A 25,687-nucleotide genomic window follows, 5' to 3' on the forward strand; every position below is an offset into this window, starting at 1 on the left:
GACATAGACTTTGTACAGACAAACTTTCTGACAAAGATATATAATCATCAAGTAGAAAATGTGGCCTCAAGGTTTAGAACTTGACGTAGACTTTGTACAGACAAACTTTCTGACAAAGATATATAATCATCAAGTAGAAAATGTGGCCTCAAGGTTTAGAACTTGACGTAGACTTTGTACAGACAAACTTTCTGACAAAGATATATAATCATCAAGTAGAAAATGTGGCCTCAAGGTTTAGAACTTGACGTAGACTTTGTACAGACAAACTTTCTGACAAAGATATATAATCATCAAGTAGAAAATGTGGCCTCAAGGTTTAGAACTTGACATAGACTTTGTACAGACAAACTTTCTGACAAAGATATATAATCATCAAGTAGAAAATGTGGCCTCAATGTTTAGAACTTGACGTAGACTTTGTACAGACAAACTTTCTGACAAAGATATATAATCATCAAGTAGAAAATGTGGTATCTAGAGTGTTAACAACCTCTTTCCTGGATTTGACCCAGTGACCTAGTTTCTGACCTTATGTAACCCAGATGTGATCTTGATATAGATTTCATAGAGACAAACATTCTGACAAAGTTTTAAGAAGACCAAACATACAATGTGGCCTCTAGAGTGTTAGCAAATCTTTCCTATGATTTAACCTAGTGACCTAGTTTTGACCTCAGGTAATCCAGTTTTAAAATAGACAGAATTTAAAAAGAAAAACATTAGGACAAAGTTTCAAGGAGACCAAACAGAAAATGTGGTCTCTAGAGTGTTAAAAAGGTTTTTCTATGGTTTAATCTTGTGTTCTAGTTTTATTTTCACTTCAACTAACCCAGTTTTAATCTTTACCTAGATTTCATTATTGAGACAAACATTCTGACAAAGTTTCAAAAAGATGAGGAAGAAAATGTGGCTTCTAGAGTATTAGCAAGGTTTTCTTATTTATTGACCTAGTTACTTAGTTTTTAACCCTAGATGATCCAGTAAAAGGACCAGATTTGAGATTTTATTAAGGGCAATATTCTGACCAAGTTTCATAAAGACTGGACTAAAATTGTGACCTCTACAGTGTTAACATTCAAATTGTTGATGATGGACGACGATGGATAGTGACAAACACAGGGTGATCACAATAGCTCACCTTGAGCACTTTGTGCTGAGGTGAGCTAAAAAGGGTTTGTGGTGAGGAATGGCAAAAAAATATATACGGCAAAAAGTTAAGGATGTTAGTAAGAAGCAAATAATTTCATTAGTCAAAATCAATTTAACAGAAAACGAATGCTTTTTTTTGGGGGGTGGGGTGGGGGGGGGGGAGGCAGGCAGCGGGGGTGAGCGTACAAAACTTCACATGTTGATTATAAATATTGATGGAAAATTAAAAATTAAAAAAAAACAAGGGTGCAGAATGTCACAATATACGCCAGTCACAGCAAATTTGTTTACACTAGCACCTGTATTTGCAAATGGAATTTTAATTTTCTAGTTGTTTACAATGTTGTTTTTTTTTAGAAATTATTGTAATTCTTTTATTTTTCTAAGTCCACAAAAAAAATCCTTACCAGGTAGAGATACCTTAAAATACACCCAAAATTTGAAAGTAACATCAATGTTGTACCACAGAAAAGTGGTCTTGGTTTTTCCCTACGGTCAATTATAAAAAAGTTACAATGTAAGTTATTTATAGTAACAACTAAGGGAAGTTAATCTTTAAAGAGAAAAAAAAAAAAAAAAAAAAAATCGAAAAAAAAAAAATTACAAGTCCACACAAAAATCCTTACCAGGTAGAGATAGCTCAAAATACACCTCAGAATTGGATGTAACATGCATGTTGTACTACAGAAAAGTGGTCTCGATTTTTCCCTACGACTTGTAATGAAAAAGTTACAATATAAGCTATTTATAGTAACAGCAAAGGGAAGTAATTCAAAAGAAGGGACCAGTGCATGACACTCCGTCTCATGATGGTGTACAATTGTGCCAAGTTACATCAAAATCCCTCCATGCATGAAGAAGAAATGCTCCAGACAAAGTCATTCTTGTATCTGACCTTTGACCTTTAAGTGTGACCTTGACCTTAGACCGAGGGACCTGGTTCTTGCGCATGACACTCCGTCTCATGCTTGTGAACATTTGTGCCAAGTTGTATCAAAATCCCTCAATGCATGAAGAAGAAATGCTCCGGACAAAGTTTTCATTCTTGTATCCTTTGACCTCTAAGTGTGACCTTGACCTTACCCCTAGGGACCTGGTTCTTGCGCATGACACTCCGTCTCATGATGGTGAACAATTTTGCCAAGCTACATCAAAGTCCTTTCATGCATGAAGAAGATATGCTCCGGACAAAGTTTTCATTCTTGTATCCTTTGACCTCTAAGTGTGACCTTGACCTTAGACCTAGGAACCTGGTTCTTGCGCATGACACTCCCTCTCATTATGGTGAACAACTGTGCCAAGCTACATCAAAATCCTTCCATGCATGAAGAAGATATGCTCCGGACAAAGTCATTCTTGAATTTTTCATTCTTGTATCCTTTGACCTCTAAGTGTGACCTTGACCTTAGACCTAGGGACCTGGTTTTTGCGCATGACACTCCGTCTCATGATGATGAACAATTGTGCCAACTTTCATCAAAATCCCTCCATACATGAAGAAGATATGCTCCGGACAAAGTCATTCTTGAATTTGACCTTTGACCTCTAAGTGTGACCTTGACCTTAGACCTAGGGACCTGGTTCTTGCGCATGACACTCCGTCTCATGATGGTGAACAACTGTGCCAAGTTTCATCAAAATCCCTCCATGCATGTAGAAGATATGCTCCGGACAAGGTCTCTGGACGCCGCCCGCCCGCCAGGGGCGTTCCCATAATACGTCCCGTTTTTCAAACGGGCGTATAAAAAAATGGTGGGGGGGGGTGGGAATGCATGATCAGGGTGGTGGGCATGACTGGGTGGAGGAGTGAGGTGGGGGAACAGTACAACTTTGCATGCTGATAAATATTCATGGAAGGTTTGAAAAAAAAATTTAAAAAGGATTGGAAAAAAAAATGTTTTTTGAGGGTGTGGGTTCACAACTTCACATGTTTATTAAAAAAGTTCATGGAAAAGAATGAAAGAAGTTTAATGAAATTCTACCAATTGGTTGGTTTGTTATGTACAAATCTGTGGATTTTTAAACAATTAAAGGGCAATACCTCTAAGGAAAATTGACCAATTAAAAAAAAAATGACGGGCATCATCAAAGTATGTTGGTTCATATTTATTTCAAGTTTCATGAAATTCTACCAGCTTGATACTGAGAAATGGCTGCTGACATGGATTTTTCATTAAATCAAGGGCAATAACTCTAAGGGAAATTAACCAATCCAAAAAAAAAACTCGACGGGCATCATCGCAGTATGTTGGTTCATATTTATTTCAAGTTTCATGAAATTCTACCTGCTAGTTACTGACAAATGGCTGCAGACAGACGGAGGGACGGACAGATGCACGCACAGACAATGCCATTTCAATACCCTCCTCCTGATTTCATCGGCGGGGGATAATTAGGTTATCAGACAAAATAAAGACCAGGACAAGTCTCATCTATTGCCATGAGATGAAAGGGTTTGTCATTTGGCTAAAATAAGAAGGTTTGCCATCAGACTATGAATTTTGTCATTAAACTATAAGGGTCATCATTACACACTGAGGTTTGTCTTTAGAATATGAGATTCACCATTACACTGTCAGATTTGTCATAAGATGATGAGTTTTGTTATTACACAACGAGGTATGTCATTAGACTATGAGGTATGTCATAAGACTATGAGGTATGTCATAAGACTTTGAGGTATGTCATTAGACTATGAGGTTTGTCATTAGACTATGAGGTTTGTCACTAGACCATGAGGTTTGCATTAAGAGCTTGGACCATGAGGTTTGTTGTTAGACAATGAGGTTTGTCATAAGACTATGAGGTATGTCATTAGACTATGAGGTTTGTCATTAGACTATGAGGTTTGTCACTAGACCATAAGGTTTGCATAAAGAGCTTGGACCATGAGGTTTGTCATTAGACAATGAGGTTTGTCATAAGACTATGAGGTATGTTATTAAACTATGAGGTTTGTCACTAGACTATGAGGTTTGCCATAAGACTATGAAGTATGTCATAAGACTATGAGGTTTGCCATTAAACTATGAGGTTTGTCATTAGACTATGAGGTTTGTCACTAGACTATGAGGTTTGTCATAAGTCTATGAAGTATGTCATAAGACTATGAGGGTGGCCATCAAACTATGGGGCTTGTCATTAGACTATGAGGTTTGTCACTAGACCATAAGGTTTGCATTATGAGCTTGGACCATCAGGTTTGTCACTAGACTTTGATGTTTGTCATAAGACTATGAAGTATGTCATAAGACTATGAGGTTTGCCATTAAACTATGAGGTTTGTCACTAGACCATAAGGTTTGCATTAAGAGCTTGGACCATGAGGTTTGTCATTAGACAATGAGGTTTGTCATAAGACTATGAGGTATGTCATTAAACTATCAGGTATGTCATTAGATTATGAGGTATGTCATTAGACTATGAGGTTTGTCATTAGACCATGAGTTTTGCAATTATACTATGAGGTTTGCCATCAGAGTTTAGACTATGAGGCTTTCCTTTAGACTTAGGTTTGCCATTAAACTGCGAGTTTTGCCATTAGACTATGAGGCATATCATAAGACTATATCGCAGTTTGTAAGCTAAGACCAGGATGTTAACAAGAGGGTCATGATGACCCTATATCGCTCACCTGCTAAACCTCTCCCTGGAATCATCAAGATAAACATTCTGACTAAGTTTCATGAAGATAGGGTCATAAATGTGGCATCTACAGTGTTAACAAGCTTTTCCTTTGATTTGAGTGGTGACCTAGTTTTTGACCCCACATGACCCAGTTTCAAAACCTGGCCTAGGAATAATCAAGGCAAACAATCTTACCAAGTTTCATAAAGATAGGGTCGTAAATATGGCCTCTAGAGTGTTAACAAGCTTTTCCTTTGATTAGAGCAGTTGACTTTTAGTTTTTGACTCCACATGACCTAGTTTCAAACTTGGTCTAGGAATCATCAAGATAAATATTCTGACCAAGTTTCATGAAGATAGGGTCATAAATGTGACCTGAAGAGTGTTAACAAGCTTTTCCTTTGATTTGACATGGGGACCTAGTTTTTGACCCAATATGACTGTTTGAAACTTGGCATAGGAATCATCAAGATAAACATTCTGACCAGGTTTTGTGAATATAGGGTCATAAATGTGGCCTCTCGGGTGTTAACAAGCTTTTCCTTTGATTTAACCTGGTGACCTAGTTTTTGACCCCACATGACCCAGTTTAGAATTTGGCCTAGAGATCATCTGTTCAAGTTTGTATCAAATCAAAGCATAAATGAAACCTCTATATGGCTGAAAGGTCCAAATTAGAAAATACTGCCCCTGAAGGGGCAGTAATTCTAGAACCCATGATGGAATCTAGCCGGTTTTCAAAAGGAACTGAGATCTTATTGTGACTTAAGTTGTGTGTAAGTGTGGTTAAAATCGAATGTAAAATGACACTTCTATTGTGTTAACAAGTGAAAATTAACAAATTTTGGCTCTTTCAGCGGTCAATCTGGGGCTGTAACTCCGAAACCTATGACTGGATCTGACAGATTCATCAAAGAATCCAAGATCTATTGTTGTTAGAGATATTTTGCAAGTTTGTATCAAATCAAACCATAATATATTATAGAGATATTTTGCAAGTTTGTATCAAATCAAACCATAAATGAAGTCTTTATATGGCTGCAAAAGCCAAAATAGCAAATTTTGGCCCTTTATGGGGCCATAACTCTGAAACCCATGAAGGGATCTGGCCAGTTTTTGAAAGAAACTGAGATATTACGCCAATACAAGTTGTGTGCAAGTTTGATTAAAATCGATTACAAAATGTGGTCTCTATCATGTTCACAAGTCAAAATAGCAAATTTTGGCCCTTTAACCAAGGGGCCATAACTCTGGAACCCATGATGGGATCTGGTCAGTTTTTAAAAGGAATTGAGATATTAATCCAATACAAGTTGTGTGCAAGTCTGATTAATATTGAATGCAAAATGTGGTCTCTATCGTGTTCCCATGCCAAAATAGCAAATTTTGGCCGTTTAATGGGCCATAACTCTGGAACCCATGACGGAATCTGGCCAGTTTTTGAAAGGAACCGAGATATTATGCAAATACAAGGTATGTGCAAGTTTGATTAAAATCATTTGCAAAATGTGTTCTCTATCGTGTTCACAAGAAATTGAGGACAGATGGACAACGGGTGATCACAAAAGCTCACCTTGTAACTAGGAAGTATTTTCTTGTGTACTGCTAAAATAATGTGAAATATGTCCAGAGAAACTGGAATATTCTTGATCAAAAAAGGCAAAAATAGCCAGAATTTCTTTCTGCTGATTAACCTTGAAGTTAGAAGCATGGTAAGTTTACACTGCACACTTGTTGTGATAAACAGTGCCCAAGTGCCAAATCTACTACCTTCTGGCTGCTCCATATGTAAACCTTGAAAATCATGAATTCTTTAAAACACATACTGTTCAAATGATGCAGTAATACCTGTACCAATACTATGTTTGGAACATAAATCATAAAGACACTTGTAAACTATCTGCTTTTTTTGTTTCCCGTCAACTTGAGCCTACCTAATTCTATTCACATGTTGCAAAATATTTTAATGCCTACTTGAAATGAATAAGAAACTGTTATGCACATCAATACTTCATTCATTGTGAAAGTGCGTACGTTCATTATGATCCTTCTTCATGTCATATTTTTTATGCAAAATGATTGAGAGAATGAAGATGACTCCTATACTTTGATAGCTTCCTCATGGAAAAGAATTCTACATCCCTAAGTTTTGAACCCACAGTTGATTCCAAGTCAACAACTGTAATCGCTGTACCATGGAAGCCGAATACTGTTTACCAAATATCTCACACAAACAATGTGTCTAATAACCTTTAAAATAATAGAAAAAATAAATTACCCTTCTTGGTCTTGAGATTCCCAAATGTTTCTTGTGGTTTATTGTTATCTTCCATCTGAAAGGAGGAAAATATACATAGGAATGTCACTTCTTCATTTGTTTTGTTTAATCTTGACACTCTTACAAAACACATTCAAAAACCTACTGCCACCTCAGCACAAAAAGGGAAAAAAAAGCAGTTATCCAGTTCTTGCATTGATGTGACGATATCTTACTTTCTGAGGGTACAGATGCCCTTTTAACAGTATGTATTATGTTTGGCTAGCAGTTTAATGACCCAAATTTCTGGATCAAGTTCTTAGTTTGAACTAATTGCCAGAGCAGAAGGTGAAACTTTGGTCTACAACTCTAATTATCTCACACAGTGCTCCCATTTTAATTAAGAAATAATGAATCTGTTCCTATATTTTACCAGTTAATAAAATATGGGCAGGAGTTTGGATGCGTAATAATTAAATAACGAGTGCATGGCACAAGTGATTTAAATATTCGCATCCAAACAACTGCCCATGTTTTATTAATTGATAAAATTATTGGAATATATTTATTATTTCGATTCTAACAACGCAAATAATTCGCATTTTACAGCACTACATTTTCAGCATAATACGTCATTCGGGTCATATGCTGTTATAATTTACCCCCTACGGTTAGAAAGTGTTGCATAGCCAATGGAACGTATAGATATTTGATTCTTTTTTATCAGAATTTTGAGAAGTATTCATAAATTAGTAATCCAAAAGCTCGCAAACTAATTATGAACAGAATCATCAAAGGCGAGTTGGCCCTGTGTTACGAGTGACGAGCTTAACTTTTATATGACGTCACATCATTATGACGTCATACTTTATGTCATACATTTATGACGTCACCACTGAATCATAATTAAGCTAACTGAATTCGCTCGTAGAGATCAGAACGTGTTTTACGGACCTAGGCTACACATAAGTCAGTATGACTTTTTATTATATTTATGTTTTTGAAATGCTGTTTTCAACCGTTTGGCCCTGAAATAATTCGTATACATAATGGAATGGAAATAGAATCTCTTATGTTACAATCATAGGGGGGTGAAATGTAACAGCCAACATATTTTATCGTAGATTCATGTATAGGCGATTTCGCTCTATGTTTATATAGCAATTGCTGCGGATTGTGTTAGAATATGATACAACATTGGCACACATACATTTTTCATCTGTAATTAAAAATACATGAAAATGCAAAATGCACATGTTTCTGTTGAAGATAACCACACCATATTTTCCAATTTAGACATATATATTTCATCAATATATAGAAAATATCTTCAGTTAAAAAAATCTGAACACCATTCATTGAAATCATTCAGTTAGCAAATTCCAATATTAAATTATAAGAATTAGGCTTATCAGTGTGGGAGGAGTACTGGGTCTGAAACAGGAAAACAGAGGATGTTTTATTCCTTATTTCAATGCTTGTGTTGCACAAGGTGAAGTAATAGTAAGATACAGACAGTGAAATTTAGTGGCATGTTTTATCTTTAATTGGTGGTGTACATGGCTAAGTTTGAGCGCCTGATGGACAGCTAAATTCTGTTCTGGAAAACTTTCAACATGTATCAAAAGTAAAGAGTATATAAACAGATATAAAATTTTGGTTAAATATTACCTGTAACCTCACTCAAGGATTTAACTTATGGTATCTAGACTGGCTAAATCCTCTCTTGTTCTGAAGTCAGAAAGGTGTATGCCTTTTTAATTCTACATTTACAGATACATGTATTTCTAATAGAAAATGACCAAGACACCCATTTAAATGACTGTTTTTGCTTCTCATAAACATTTTACCTATCTAACTGTACAGGTGTAGCTGCAATGATCTGGTCTACAACCTGATCAATATCTGCGTCTGTATCATGACCTTCACCCCAACCAAGGACACGTGCAAGATCATTGCCTGTACCAAGAGGCAGTATACCAACTTCTGGTGGAGTCTGCAACAGTTAAGCACAATTGTCAACATCATGATTATACAATTTACTTCATATCTGCAATTAAACTTTGTTGACTGGATTAATGAAACAATGTCACTGGTACCATAATTCTGCTAAATCTGGATAAAGTGCAATCATGCAACACACAGAGCTAATACAGTGAAATACTGCTGCTCGAGCATCGATGACTCGAGCACCCGGGCTCACTCGAGCAATTCATGTGGTCCCGGCTGATTTCCTTCTATTTTCTATGTGAAATTACCATGGCCGGGTCAAGCATCGATAACTCTATCGCTCGAGCATGACACCTGGTCCCTGTGTATTAATTTACTCTTTGTTGCTTCTGGCTAACTCGAGCAGAGGTGTCAAAATTTTTCGCAGCTTCAGCGATCAGAATGTATCAGTTAAATAAAAATTTTCGCACATCGTGAAAATTGCGTTGCCTATTCCCTGACTATCTTAAATGTTTGTTTGTTGGTATATTTGATCTGATAGTGAGATTAATTATTGATGAAAGGTTAAAGAAAAGTTTTATTGATCAAATATTGATCAATTACTGTTTGCTTTAGATTAAAGCAAGTATGTTATTACTTATTACATCATAGATACGTTTTTTTAAATGTCACGGGTTTGTTATTATTATGCATCACCGTTTCCTCTGCAAATGGTACCGCTGACAATTTATACAATAAAACTTCATTTTTTCTTCGTATGTTGGTCAATGTTTGGGTCGCTCGAAACCATGGATAACTCGAGCATTTTGCTCATCCCCTTGCGACCTCGAGCGAGCGGTGTTTCACTGTAAACAAGATATCTTTATATAAACGTTTTTTAAATTAAGAAAGGCTTATCAGAAAGCATTTGTGAGAGTGTTTTTGCACAGACAGGAGGATGTGGGTTTTATTCTGGCCAGGTCATACCAAAAACATGAAAAATGGTACCAGTAGCTAGCTACCTAGTTTGGCACTCAGTATTAAAACAAGAGCTGTCGGAGGACAGCAACGCTCGACTATTCAACAGCCTTGTCAATTGAATGAATATAAAAGTTGAAAAAGGGGCATAATTTTGTAAAATGCAAAGTAGAGGTATTGAACCTCTGTACTGCATGTCACATCATGACAGTGAACAAGTGTGTGAAGTTTCAATCCTTTCCAATTTGTGGATACTGAGATACCAGCTTACATACAAAAACTTAACCAAAAACTGCTAAGTCAAAGGGGCATAATTTTGTAAAAATGCCAAGTAGAGTTATGGGACCTTCACAGTGCATGTTAGATCATGACAGTGAACAAGTGTGTGAAGTTTCAATCCATTCCAATTAGTGGATACCAAGATATCAGATTACATACAAAAATTTAACCAAAAACTGCTAAGTCGAAAAAGGGGCATAATTTTGAAAAAAAAAGAGTAGAGTTATGGGACTTGCTTAGTGCATGTCAGATCATGACAGTGAACAAGTGTGTGAAGTTTCAATCCATTCCCATTAGTGAATACTGAGATACCAGCTTACATACAAAACCTTAACCAAAAATTTCTAAGTCGAAAAAGGGGCATAATTTTGTAAAAAAGCAAAATAGAGTTATGGAACCTGTGCAATATAGGTCAGTTCATCACAGTGAACAAGTGTGTGAAGTTTCAATCCATTCCCACAAGTGGTTACTGAGTTACCAGCTTACATACAAAACCTTAACCAAAAATTTCTAAGTCGAAAAAGGGGCATATTTTTGTAAAAAAGCAAAATAGAGTTATGGAACCTGTGCAATGTAAGTCAGTTTGTCACAGTGAATAAGTGTGTGAAGTTTCAATCCATTCCCACAAGTGGTTACTGAGATACCAGCTTACATACAAAACCTTAACCAAAATTGGGACACGGACGCCAACGCATGGGCGAGTCCAATATCTCTAGTATTCTATGAATAGTCGAGCTAAAAACTGGCACATCACAAGGTGAAAATGTGCATTTTTTACTATTTCAGGGGCCATAACTCTGGAAACAGGGGGCGGAGGCAGACAAACAAGAGCTGTCCGTAAGACAACCAAGCTCGACTTTTCGAAATATTGTCCCAGAAGCAGGAAAATATTACCCAAAAAGGTTAAATATCAAAAGAGTTTTAAGTTCAAAAGGGGGCATAATTTGACCAAAATGCATATCAGTTATGGGACTTGCTGCTGTCAACTAGTTTTATAACCCCGAAGGCACATGTGAAGTTTCAATTCAGTATCTGTATTAGTTTTGGAGATAGAAACTTGCATGTAAAACTTTAACCAGAATTTTCAAAGTCCAAAAGGGGGCATAATTCGCTCAAAATACATGCCAGAGTTATGGGACTTGATCCAGAGAGGTTAGTAATTGATCTAGAAAAAGAAAAAATAAGTTTCAAATCTATATGCCTTTTAGTAATAGCTGTATGTACTTGCACGCAAAACTTTAACCAGAATTTTCTAAGTCCAAAAGGGGGCATAATTTGGCCAAAATGAAGGTCAGAGTTATGGGATTTGCCGCTTTCAACTAGATTTATAACCCCAAAGACACATGTGAAGTTTCAAATCAATATCTGCATTAGTTTTGGAGATAGTAACTTGCATGTAAAACTTTAACCAAAATTTTCTAAGTCTAAAAGGGGGCATAATTTGCTCAAAATACATGTCAGAGTTATGGGTCTTGACCCAGTGAGGTTGGTAATTGATCTAGAAAAAGAAAAAATAAGTTTCAAATCTATATGCCTTTTAGAAATAGCTGTATGTACTTGCACGCAAAACTTTAACCAGAATTTTCTAAGTCCAAAAGGGGGCATAATTTGGCCAAAATGAAAGTCAGAGTTATGGGACTTGCTGCTATCAACTAGTTTTATAACCCCGAAGACACATGTGAAGTTTCAAATCAATATCTGCATTAGTTTTGGAGATAGAAACTTGCATGTAAAACTTTAACCAAAATTTTCTAAGTCCAAAAGGGGGCATAATTTGCTCAAAATACATGTCAGAGTTATGGGACTTGACCCAGAGAGGTTGGTAATTGACCTAGAAAAAGAAAAAATAAGTTTCAAAGCTATATGCCTTTAACTGATGGCTGTATGTACTTGCATGCAAAAACTTAACCAAGGTGTGACGCCGACGCCAGGGTGAGTAGAATAGCTAGACTATTCTTCGAATAGTCGAGCTAAAAATAAAATGTGCGCAAGTTGATATCATGATAAAGACTCATGCAAGGTTTAATCAATTTTTATGATATACTTTTTTAGCTAGGCGCGTCACAAGGTGAAAATGTGCATTTCTGACTATTTCAGGGGCCATAACTGTGGAAATTGGGGGCGAAGCCAGATAAAAAGTAGGAGGTGGGCAAGTTCATATCATGATTAAGACTCATGCAAGGTTTCATGAATCTATATCAAATACTTTTTGAGCTAGGCGTGTCACAAGGTGAAAATGTGCATTTTTGACTATTTCAGGGGCCATAACTGTGGAAATAGGGGGCGGAGCCAGATGAAAAATAGGAGATGGGCAAGTTCACATCATGATTAAGACTCAAGCAAGGTTTCATGAATCTATATCAAATACCATTTGAGCTAGGCGCATCACAAGGTGAAAATGTGCATTTTATACTATTTCAGGGGCCATAACTCTAGAAATAGGGGGGGGGAGAGCGAAGCCAGATAAAAAATAGGAGGTGCACAAGTTCATATCATGATAAAGACTCATGCAAGGTTTCATCAATTTATTTCAAATTAGACCAAAGCTATATGCCCCCACCACTCATGGGGTGGGGTGGGGGCACAAAAATGAAACTACCAAGCACCATATAGACAGAATAATTTTAATTTAATCCACTTATGAAATTGATGTTAAGCCTTACCTTTAGTTTGAGATTCTCTATTGCATTGAGTACCCAGCCTACTGTTCCATCTCCACCACACACTAGCACACGGAACACCACATCAGGCAACAGGTGACACCATTCCAGGGCATTCTCTGGCTGCATGTCATGTAAATCTATCACCTGTAAACAAGATATTCTAGAACATTATAACAGGACTTGCCAGTTAAATCTATCACCTGTAAGCACTTTGTAACAGGACTTGTTATCTTAATCTATCACTTGCATTAAAAATTGCAAATAGTATGTTGTGTAACATGTAAAGTTCATATGCACTAGCACTTTTTTTAATATATTTGTAAACAAATTATTCCAGAAATAGAGATACATGTATTCTAAATGGGTGTGCCATTCAAATTATGATATAGCAGAACTCTGAAACATGCTATATCATGTAAACATGTAAATATAATGTAGGACTTTCAAACAAGGCACTTCATGTAAGCCTGTCACCTGCATTTGTTATCATCATCAAGAGGAAACTATATGACTTCTGACAGCATGAAACTCACCTGTGCTGGATTAAGTATATCTCTAAATGCACAGAGCATAATTTCTCCCTCATTATTCCCACTTTTTCTATTTCCTAGAACAATTAATGGTCGCCAATTTTCAAACATTGGATGTCTCGCTTTTGAGACTATTAAATGTCTTCTTCCTTTGATTCCTACTCTTTTTAGTTCAACACAATGTGGTGGTACAATTATCTGTCTACATTTACCAAAATCACAGTCCATATCATCATGTGTACAGTAATCATGGAGTGTTCGTTTACACCACACACATCTTCTATCACAGATCCGTGGTAAAGTCGCACATTCAAGTCCACACGCATAACATATACTACACCCTGGTAAGTTTCCCTTTACCCACTGGTGTGGCGTCCCATCTCCTTTCACAGACGATGGCTTGCATGGCAGTGTTTTATTAGCTTTTTTCATGTTCTCATCTTCAACACAGATTCCGCACGTGTCACATTTTGCGCCATGTTTGATCTGTATGTTATTTATGTTACAATATGTTGTTTCATTGAACATATCCATCATAACCCATCTATGACCTTTACTAATGTCGGGAACCAGCACGTCATAGTGCATGCGCCGATACCGTCGGTATAACTGCATCAGTATAAATATGGCAAGAAACATCACTCCGACCAACACAGGAGCAGACATCTGAAAAAAAATATTGACATATAATAACTTTGTATTACTGTTACTTGAATATTGCTATTTCGGAGACTTCTAAATAGGAATTATAGCAGTGCTCAGAACAAAAGTAGGATAAATCTCATAAGAAAACCTGCTTCAAAAAGGAAAATATGTGGAAAGACTTTGAAAAAGACTTAAGGTACATTGTAGTTCTGCACGTTTGGTTCGAAATTTTTTCTACAATGTAGAATTTGATTAAACTCTGATTTTTCAAAACTTCAGAATATACCTAGAAAAATTTAGCCAATAAAAAAGATAGGGTCATGTGCTTGATTTTTTGCTGATTTGAAACAAGAGCTGTCTGTTGACAGCACGCTCAACTATTCGAAGCATTGATAGAAGTATAGGGCCAAAATATTACCTGAGATTTTCAGACAAAAGAAAAGGAACAGATAAGACAAACAATGTACCTGCATTTGTGAATTTGGATAAGTTTTGCACTATAATGCAATATGTGACCATGTTGGTAAGCAAGTGTTCAAAGTGTCAAAGCCATATATCAAACAGTTGATAGACAAAATATCGAATGGTATGCAAAACCTAACTAATTTCTATGTCCAGAAAAGGGCCATAACCGAGCTCAAGTCCTTGTCCTAGGTAAGTAGACTATGAAGGTAAACAAGTGGTTCAAAGTTTCAAAACCATATGACAAACAGGTTAGGCATAATATAGACTGGTACGAAAAACTTCACTGATTTCAAAGTCCAAAAAGGGCCATAATTTAGCCAAAATAGTTGACAGAGTTATATACTCTTGCCTACAGATGGGAATCATGGTGATAAACAAGTGTTAAAAGTTTCAAAGTCACATGTCAAATAGCTTTGACAAAACGTTGACTTGTACAAAATTGTACCAATTTCCAAGTCCAAAAAGGGCCATAATTCAGCCAAAATAGTTGACAGAGTTATGTACTCTTGTCTACAGATCGAAATCATGATGATAAAGAATTGTTCAAAGTTTCAAAGCCACATGTCAAATAGTTTTGACAAAACACAGACTTGTAGAAAAAACTGAACCAATTTCCAAGTCAAAAAAGGGTCATAATTCACCCAAAATAGTTGATAGAGTTATGTACTCTTGCCTACAGATATAAATCATGATGATGAACAATTGTTCAAACTTTCAAAGCCACATGTAAAATAGTTTTGATAAAACATGGACTTGTACACAAATTGTAGCAATTTCCAAGTCTAAAAAGGGCAATAATTCATTCAAAATAGTTGAAAGAGTTATGTACTCTTGCCTACAGATAGAGACTGTTATAATAAACAAGTGATAAAAGTTTCAAAGCCATATGTCAAACACTTTACACAAAATGTGAACTGGTACGAAAAACTTAACCAAGATTTCTACGTTAAAAGGGGGCATAATTCAGCAGTTGCCTACAACTGGACATGGTGATGGTAAACAAGTGTTGAAAGTTTCAAAGCTTTATCTCAAAAGGCTTTGTCAAAAAGTGGACTGGTACGAAAAACTTAACCAAGGTGTGACGCCGACGCCGTGGTCAGAAGGATAGCTCTACTTATTATTCGAATAGTCGAGCTAAAAATAAGACCTCACACAATTTTTCATAATGGAAGTCTATGGGAAAATCATGTTTTTCATAACATTTTCGCAAATAGATTTTTTTCTACAATGTAGAATTTCATGAAACTTCCCATAGTTGTAAATAAGCATATGGCCTATAATGTGGTGAAATAATATAAATAGGTCCATGTGCTTAATTCTGAGATATTTCACCATGATTAAAGTAAACCGCACTTTTCACGCTGATTTCATGGCATTAATTTCAAGTTTTAAGGTTTGAGATGTTTTAATATTATATTTCAACTTTAGAGGGACAGTAACAGTGCCATTGTTTGAAATTTACTCAAAGGTTGCTATTTATTCATAAAATGATTTTCATTTCCGTACGCCGAATCCAGGCTTTTATTCCACGTTTTCCAGATAAATGACGTTATGCCATCACTTCCGGTTTATCAAAAGTGCAGAACTACCTTAAAGAGGCTAAAATAACAAGAGCTGTCACAGGAGACAGCGTGCCCGACTATTTCCATGCTGGATCGTGAAACTGGGCAAATCTGAGGAAACTAGACCTGTCACTGGAGTGTTTAATGACTCCAATGGTAGATGAACTCAGAAGATATTGCACAACAGCTTTAGTCTGTGTCAAAAATATGTAATAGTTATAGTATGTGTGAGAGTGTGTTACGAGGATATATCAGAGCTAGGGGTACATCGAGGGTATTTTTCTCTGCACATATCGTCGAGGCCAGTAGGCCGAGACAGATATGTGCAGAGAAAAATACAGAGATGTACCCCTAGCTCTGATATATCCTCGTAACACACGAGCATTACATATTATAACTGTTTTATCGCATAGTTTTATCATTAAAATTTATATATTATTTTCATTTAAATTTGTTTATTATTATTTTTACTCTTTTGATTCCCTTTCTGCACCTAGCTGACTGAAACACTAAAACTTCTGTTTTAGAAAATGTGTTCCCCAGATAAAAGTATCCAACAGATTTCTGCATTGGTTTTAAATCTTTGCATTTCATTGGCCAAACATATTGTAAAACTTGTTGTTTTGTTTGTAAAAAAAAAAATCAAAGAAAAAGAAACATTATTTTGAGAAATCTCAGAATTTCATATATTTCTGAATTTGGCTATAACTATCGAGTTTTTGAAATATCCTAGTTTATTTATTCTTTTACTTTATAAATGTAGGTGTTTGTGTTAATTCTTTCTCTGTGAACTGTAAATTGGAGCTAAAATCATCTTTTCTTTGAAAGGAAAAAATTATATTCCCTCGATAGGACCTCGATAGAGAAAAAGTGTTGCGATATATATCAGAACAGTTTTATTGTGCTGATATATATCGCAACAGTTTTTTTCTAATGAAACTCTATAGATTTCTGTGTTGATATATATCGTAACAGTTTTGTAAAATATCAGCACAGATTTTGTAGTATTAATGTGTGTTACCATGTTTAACATACTGCAAAGATCAAAGGAAAACTGCTGCACTATGCGATAATAAGTAATAAGAGAGGCAGGGCTCATGCTGTCAGTCGCCATTCTCACCATTTGCGATTATTTTATTTAAATGGCGAATATTTTTTCATTTTGGTGACATGAACTGGTGATTATTTTATTTTAAAGCTACATAAATAATTATGTCACCTACGGTCAGCTAGCATAGAAAAATTGATAAAGCGGACTATTTATTGCCTCGTTTATTCCAAACACGTGTCAACTATGCCGATAACATTGCCTAAGGCAGTAGAATGCAGACATCAATTAAACCGATTATAACCGGAATGCAATCTTACTAATCTAGCATTTAAGTCACAGAAAACATATAAGTTAATATTTGTTCTTTCTAATTATAAACATTACACGCAAAAGTCCGCATCAGTTTTGGCTATTATTTTTTTATAGGTTCAAAAGTTGGCTAATATATTTCACAGGCCAGTGTGAGCCCTGGAGAAGTAAAGATAAAGTGAGCCCTGGAGAGGTAAAGATAAAGTGTATCAAAACACCATATAAGTATAATTCTAAGCAAAAGGGGGGCATAATTCATAAAATATTGTTGCAAGAGTTATGCACCTTGTGTCATATGATGTAGGTTATGATGTGGAACAACTACTTCAAGTTTGAATCAAATCCATTTCGTAATAACTGAGATATAGTGAAAATGCATCACAATTAACCTTAAATTCTAAGTAAAATGGGGCATAATTCATGAAAAATTGGTGCCAGAGTTATGCACCTTGTGTCATATGATGCGGGTAATAAGGTGGAACAACTATTTTAAGTTTTAATCAAATCCATTTAGTAATAACTGAGATATAGTTCAAGTGCATCAAAACTAACCTGAAACTAGAAGATGCTTTTGCAAAAAAGCGCATGTCTCCCCCAATGCATAGTCGTATAGGCAAGAAGTCAATAGGGGCCAGGAGCAAAAGTCAAAGAAACACTGAGGGTTGGCTGCAGAAGGGATCATCTACTTCGCATGTCCAATCATTCCACTAAGTTTCAACATTCTGGGCCTAGTGGTTCTCAAGTTATGAATTGGAAAGCATTTTCCATGTTAAGGCCCCTGTGACCTTGACCTTTGATTGAGTGACGCCTAAATCAGTAGGGGTCATCTACTATGTATGTCCAATCATCCTATTAAGTTTCAACATTCTGGGTCAAGTGGTTCTCAAGTTATTGATAGAAAAGAGTTTTCTATGCTCAGTCCCCTGTGACCTTGACGTTTGATGGAGTGACCCCAAAAACAATACGGGTCATCTACTCTGTAAGTCCTATCACCCTATGAAATTCAAAGGTTTTAGGTCAAATGGTTCTCAAGTTATTGACTGGAAATGGATTTCCATGTTCTGTCTGCTGTGACCTTGACCTTTAATAGAGTGATCCCAAAAACAATTGGGATCATTTACTCTGCATGTCCAATCATCCTATGAAGTTTCAACATACTGGGTCAAGTGGTTCTCAAGTTATTGATCAAAAAATGGCTTTCCATGTTCAGGCCCCTGTGACCTTGACCTTTGATTAAGTGATCCCAAACTCTATAGGGGTCATCTACTCTGCATGTCCAATCATCCTATGAAGTTTCAACATTCTGGGTCACGTAGTTCTCAAGTTATTGATCGGAAATGGTTTTCCATGCTCAGGCCCCTGTGACCTTGACCTTTATTAGAGTGACCCAAAATCAATAGGGGACATCTACTCTGCATGACCAATCATCCTATGAAGTTTCAACATTCTGGATCAAGTGATTGATCAGAAATGATTTTCCATGTTCCCCTGTGACCCTGACCTTTGATGGAGTGACCCCAAAAACAATAGGGGTCGTCTACTCCATAAGCCCTGCCATCCTATTAAGTTTGAAGGTTCTAGGTCAAATGGTTCTCCAGTTATTGATTGGAAATGAAGTGTGACTGACAGACGGACAGGGCAAAACACAATAGTGGGGGGAGACATAATTCTAAGTAAAAGGGAGGATAATTCATTAAATATTGGTACCAGAGTTATTGGCCTTGTGTCATGTGATGTGGAAGATGATGTGTAGCAACTACTTTGAGTTTCAGTTTGAATCAAATCCACTTAGGAATAACTGAGATAGAGTGAAAGTGCATCAAAACTTTCACCTGAAATTTTAAGTAAAAAAGGGGGATAATTCATGAAATATTGGTGTGAGAGTTATGACCCTTGTGCCAAATGATGTGGGTGATGATTAGGATTAAATATATTAAGATTAAAGCAAATCCATCTAGTAATTACAGAGTTGAGGAGAAAAAAGAGAAAGTGTTAAACAACTTTAACCAAGTTGGGGACACGGAAAGACGCCGACCCCAGGGTGAGTAGTCAAGCTAAAAATGGCACCAAGTGACCAAAGAAAGATGAAAGTTTTTAAATAGGATTATAACCATAAACATTTGTGAAATAAATTATTCTTTTAAAGAATGGGAATGGAAAGTTCATTATCAGGAAATAATATGATTTCCAGAGAAAGATCTAACATGATCGGTTTTGACTTGCCCAACAGGCAATTGACTAATACATTTGGCCTGCCAGGACTTTGCCTTACTCTTCTGGCTTATTGAGATGATTTATTTTATAATCTGATATTTTATAGTTGTCATCCCTCTAAGCCTTACCAGTATCTGCATTTTACTGTTTTAGGAAAACGAAGACATAAAGTCATAAAATACTTATTTGCACCAATAAAATATAAACATTAATATTCATGAAGAAACTTCAAATGGGTTGAATATAACTCTTAATTCATAAATACGAGACTTAAATCTAAATTGCAGAAACAAAACACAAACTATACATTCAAAAAATGTCAGCGAGGCAATTTCTGCTTTCATGTCAAACATAAATTCATTTACAGAGATGTAATACATGTACATTGTATATGCACTTGGTCAGAAAATGTTCCCAAAGGATTTCATTGAGGATTTCCTGACAGATATATGCAGAATAAGTTTGGAAGTGACGGGACAGTAGCAGTCAAAAGTTATCACGCTGTCCTGAAACGTCCTATTATTTGGACTAGCCAGGACTTTTACTTGCATGCCCAGGCAATCTGGTCCTGAAGCATCAACTATCTTGTATATAATAAAGCAACTGAATACTATAGTAAAATACTAGATATTTTAGATCTAAATTCAGTCTGTCAATGTTGGGTATAGATAAACATTTAATCTTTGGAACAACATATGGAACATTTGATTATCCAAAATATTCATGTCCGAATTTATTTCCAAGTGTACCTTTCGTCATAAAGATTTCCACCTGTATGTTAAGTACTGAAACAGCCCAGAATCATTTCGATGTGTCAAATTCTAAGATACTATTTAATTTATTTTAAGTTCAGATGAAAATTATTAGAGAAAACTGGTTCATTTCCAAAAATATGCGTGACAAATTAGTAAACATAGGGGAGAGCACTCTTTCGCACGAAATGACGTGTAAGTTGTTGCACGAATACATTGTCGTGTTTGTGCCGTCGTCATTAATGGAACGTCTCCAAAATAATACTATTTAAGTAAAGATTTGAAATAACACTTCCAAACTTTCAAATTATATCCATGTGTTATATATATTTGAATAAGATTAATAAATAGAACTTTAATAAATATAACTGCAGTTAAAATGTTCCTTTTTAACTGGATCAGATCTCTGTTGGCATACTTCGGTAAGTCAGATTTATTATTTAGATCTATAAAGTCTCAATTAATGTATACACATACTTCCTTTTTCTTAAACATTCGTTTATTTAATATAATGTAAATAAATTAGATATGTAATTCCGTAAGCTTAAATTTCTGAAGGAATTAATTAGCAAGGCGATCTTCTTCTATTTAATTGTTGCAGTAGACCTATGTTAACGGTTGAAAGGATGGATAGTGTGTTTTTCAAAAACAATATTGTAAAATATCTTAGTTGTTTGATATTTCAAATCCCTTCAACACTGGTCAGAAATGTCTCAGATATTCAGCATGTCGGCAGAGTTAGATTGTGTATGTTAAACGTATGTTAGAGGACTTCCAAACAAATTTACGATCGTAAAAAGGACCCCATTGGAAATAAAATGAAAAACTTTAATGGCTTATCCCGTGTTATATATATGTGTCTTTAAACTTATTAACTTATTAATTAGCTCGATTTCCTATAATGTGATAATATTTGTATCAAACATGTTAACTGCGTGACCTTTGTGATAACTACCTGTAATATTTTGTGATTATGACATATATATTCACGAATAAATCTTATTTTATCTTACGTATTGGCTCTGTATCTACATGATATAAATTTGTTTCCTCGACGTACTCACCACAAATAAAGCAAATTCATTTAATTATAACTTTTTAACAGTCCAAATAGATTCTTAGATAATTATCGTTTATCCGTTACATCATACACGTAAATTTCCATAACATCACACACGTAAACCGCTAATTAGCACGCACGAAAAATAAACAAACTGTAAATGAAGTAAAAGTAAATCTCAATTATAAGCAGGAAGGAATCGGTTGTTCCAGGTATATGCAAGAAACGTATCTAATCAAAAGTTTACACAGTTATATATCACCCAATTTTAATTGACAAGAAAGGTGGTCTTTTCCTTGATTGTATCACTTTCTGAAACCTTGAGGCATATACGTGTCAACTGAATGAGACTGCAACTGTATCAGTTTTAGTGTAAAAAGTAAACCATTCATTGAGTCTTATAGATGCGTGCAACTGATGCGTCTTCTAGGCATAATAAAATGTAAGAAGATCCTTTGGGAGCATAAAATGCAACCAAGCAAACCAGTAGCGGTCTGATTAAGTCTGTTCATGAGAGATAATGGCAATTTAAGTGCATCACTCCTCACGCCCCCGTCCCCCTACCACCGCCTTATGCGGAATTCTATTACACAGATATTGAATGGACTCAATGATTCCAAAGCACCAGAAAATGCAACACCACTGAATCCATAAGACAGTCATAAATCCTATGACATCAGAAGTCCAGTGCTTCACCAAATTTTATTTTGTGTTACTAAATACGATAAAAAGGCGGTAAGAGGGTTTTTGGATTGTGCATTTACCATGTGTACTTGCAGGCTTCAAGAAGGATGCCAAATTGTTGATTATAGGCCTAGACAATGCTGGTAAATCCACACTGCTAACAATGATGTCAACCGGCAGAATTGTACAGCACGCTCCAACACCGAAAGGATGTAAGTATCTCATTACGGTATCGAACATATCAATATCTCTCATCACGGTATCGAACATATCAATATCTCTCATCACGGTATCGAGCATATCAATATCTCTCATCACGGTATCGAACATATTAATGTCTATGTTGTGTTCGTTTTTATGGCTAAAGAATCAGATTGTATAACATACAGAAAACTCTAATGTCCATCTACATATCTTATACTGGTATGTGTAAGTGTTTCATCTGGACAAAATCACTCACTTGTTTGTTTGTTTTTGTTATTTGTTTTTTTTTTTCAAAATTTGTTAAATCGTTTAGTGGAATTTCTTGTAGACTTACAAAGTCTGTTGAGATCAAATAATCTGTAATAATATTAATTTCTTCAAACTGACACTGATCAGAGATAGAGGCAAGAGATATTGTAATTTTTTTTGAGAAAGTGGTATCAGAGAGGACTGATTTTATGGCCAAGTGCTTTACATTTAATGACTCTAACGACTGATGCCAGTCTAGAATTTCTTGTAACGTTAGTGTTTTTTTTTTTTACTTCAGCGTGTCAAGAAATGGACATGGGTACAATACGTTTTACAGCGTACGATCTCGGAGGTCATCCACAAGGTATACAAATTATAAATGTATTTACAGGGGGCAGGGACAGTCTTCTGGTTATATTACTCTGGAGTGTGTATGTTCCAGTAAGTAATCTGGCTTCGATCTCTGCCCGTCTGATTTCATGTGGTCTAGATTGCGTAACCTTCCATAGGTTATGTGGACTACTGAAATGATCCATTTGTATTTGGAGATATTTTGTAGATGTTTTCAATGCGAGTTCCTCTTTCCAGAAGACGCATGTTGTGTTGTGTTTTCATGGTGGCAACTTTATATGGTTTGCAATAACGGGTACATACTTTGTTTTCAAGGAGACCAAGACTGCACATGGCGTTCGATCAGCGCCTAAATGTTTTATTAATGTTTTTAAGAGTATGCACATTGCTTGATTTATGTAGTTATTAACTGACTTTTAAAGCTTCAGAATGTACCGAATAAAGATTGACCGAATAAAATTAGGTAGAAACTAGAAGATAAATTTGTGAGCCTACAACAACACAGGATAGTTCTTGAATTGTGCATCGTTTATGGTATAACAGTATTTGTACTGCATTGCCCGACTGATTCTGATAAAGTAGTCACTTTTTAGTGGTGGGTCTTTAACTAAAGCCAAGCAGATAAGACTTGTTTTGAGATTTTTTTTAACTTAAACATGTTCCCAACAGAACAAAATCATTGATTTAAGTTATGATATTACTTCTTTCCTTCCCTGTACATGTTCTACGTAAAGCTATAAACATTCACCAAGTTGTGCAGATGTTGTTTATGTTAGGCTACAGCTTCAAATGAGTCTGTAAATTTGCTCAATGCTATTCTTTGTAGTAAGCAAACTGACTTAAACATTCTTCGTCGTCAGCTTTTTAGAGTATCATAACTAGCACAACTTTCTTTATTTTAGTTCGAAGGGTTTGGAGAGACTATTACCCGGCGGTTGATGGTATTATTTTCATGGTGGATTGTGCAGATCATATGAGATTTGATGAAGCTAAAGAAGAACTTGATGTAAGAAAGATTTGATTGTCTACGGAAACTAGTATGCTAACATGTATAATCTTATATATTAATTTCTTTTCTATGAGTGAGCATACACGACTCACGTAAGGGAGGCAATATTCTAGTAATCGGAGTTAATATCTTTTTATCAGGGAGATCATGCTTGATGAATAATGTAGAATTCAGCTTAATTACAGGTTGTGTTGATTCAGAAGTATTTCTAATACTTTATATAGTAAGTTTGCAAAATTACCATTTAATAATATCATGCTGATTTAAATGAAATGTACATAGGGATTTTTCACCAATAGTTTCACGTAAGTAATTACATAGTAATAGTATTATAGTATAATTTTTCAGAGAACTATCCGAGACGACACACTACCCGACGCTCCCATCGCCGTTCTATTCAACAAAACAGACAGAAAAGAGGCTGTTGGTGAAGAGTATCTATCAGACAAACTGATGTTAGGGGTGCATAGAACTGGAAAGGTTTGTTGCTATGACAACCAATATATTATGGTATTATGACCTGAACGATATAAGAAATAATGTTCACATATATCGATAAAAATTGTAAATTGGAAAAGACATAAAACTCAGTTTAGTTAAACGTTATTCGAATATGTAAACACATGCTTGTGTTTGTGAGATATGATTCGTTCAAAAACATTTTTTTCTTTTTTAATTTCAGAAACACACACCAAGAGCAGAACTGTCAGGTCGACCTTTAGAAACGTTTCCAAGCAGTATTGTCAAACAAACAGGTTATGGCGACGCAATGAGATGGCTTGCATATTACATTGAATGAAAACAAATTTACACACTGTTCAAACTAATGAGCTTTCGGGACTGCTTTTAATAAGCATATGTTGTGATAGTGAAGAAATTTATAAAGCATGCCTTTTTTCATCGTTCTGGGAATATCACAAACACCCGAGGAACTGGGAGAATGTTCTCGAAAAATATCTTAATTGTTAATAGTTTCCATTATATATATAGAATTTTGGTGTTTAGTATTTGCTAATGTTCGATGGTATTTAATACTTGTTCAGCAGCATATCATAATATCACAACTGTTTACTATGTAAATTAGAAAACAACAAAAAAATCTAAAAGTTAACAATCATTTGCGAAGTTTAGGTTCAGAATTTATTAACTGGAAAAAAAACCCAACACAATTCTTGCTTTGGGATTGCATACAGTGCACTATACTTACACTTGTATAGGCGGGAAAAGCCCTATCAAGTTTGTGGATATGTGTTGTTGAAATCAGACAGTGCTATCTGTATCATTAATCCTAGGAGAATTCTCCAAAAAGTTTTGGTTATTATAGTATAATCATATTTTATTGTATATATATACATATTCTATACACACACATTCAACAAGCATACATAAATACATCATGTAAATATACAAAAGGGTTGGGCCAGAAGTTATAACAACATTATCGGGGGCCCTCCCCTGACATCACAGATACACATGCAAGAAAACATAGTACTAAGATGACAGATATGTTCTTGTTGTTTTTAATGTCTCTTAATACATGTAGATAACACTAGTGGGACTGATGTTTTATATATTTTTCTTATATAAAGACATACTGTGATAGTAATTTATGTGCAATTTTATATTTTGTTTTCTCTGTACTTTAAATGTTTAAGTAAAAAAAAATTCTGTCAATATTTTGCATCGTTATTTTCTTAATTAAAAATGTGTAAACGAG

At 35.4% G+C, this 25,687-nt stretch overlaps 2 protein-coding genes across 2 annotated transcripts in view; one reads left to right on the plus strand and one right to left on the minus strand.

Moving 5' to 3' along the window:
* The window catches only part of LOC123563556 (diacylglycerol kinase epsilon-like), a 76,244-nt gene extending 55,667 nt beyond the window's left edge, over window positions 1-20,577 (minus strand). The window contains exons 1-5 of the mRNA XM_045356410.2: window positions 20,411-20,577; window positions 13,419-14,081; window positions 12,886-13,029; window positions 8,887-9,032; window positions 7,058-7,112 (exon numbers count right to left, since the gene is read on the minus strand). Coding sequence (XP_045212345.2) covers window positions 7,058-7,112; window positions 8,887-9,032; window positions 12,886-13,029; window positions 13,419-14,081 — 1,008 coding nt within the window. The 5' untranslated portion in view covers window positions 20,411-20,577. The remainder of the gene's footprint in view (window positions 1-7,057; window positions 7,113-8,886; window positions 9,033-12,885; window positions 13,030-13,418; window positions 14,082-20,410) is intronic.
* Window positions 20,578-20,677: 100 nt separating this feature from the next.
* On the plus strand, window positions 20,678-25,687 carry LOC123562623 (GTP-binding protein SAR1b-like). Its single transcript, XM_045355246.2, has 6 exons — window positions 20,678-20,835; window positions 22,253-22,369; window positions 22,909-22,974; window positions 23,864-23,967; window positions 24,319-24,450; window positions 24,653-25,687. The coding sequence occupies exons 1-6, from the start codon at window positions 20,793-20,795 to the stop codon at window positions 24,767-24,769; spliced, it is 579 nt and encodes a 192-aa protein (XP_045211181.2). The 5' UTR covers window positions 20,678-20,792; the 3' UTR covers window positions 24,770-25,687.

The sequence above is a fragment of the Mercenaria mercenaria genome, chromosome 2 (genome assembly GCF_021730395.1).
Source record: "Mercenaria mercenaria strain notata chromosome 2, MADL_Memer_1, whole genome shotgun sequence".
In the NCBI taxonomy this organism is placed as follows: Eukaryota; Metazoa; Mollusca; class Bivalvia; order Venerida; family Veneridae; genus Mercenaria; species Mercenaria mercenaria.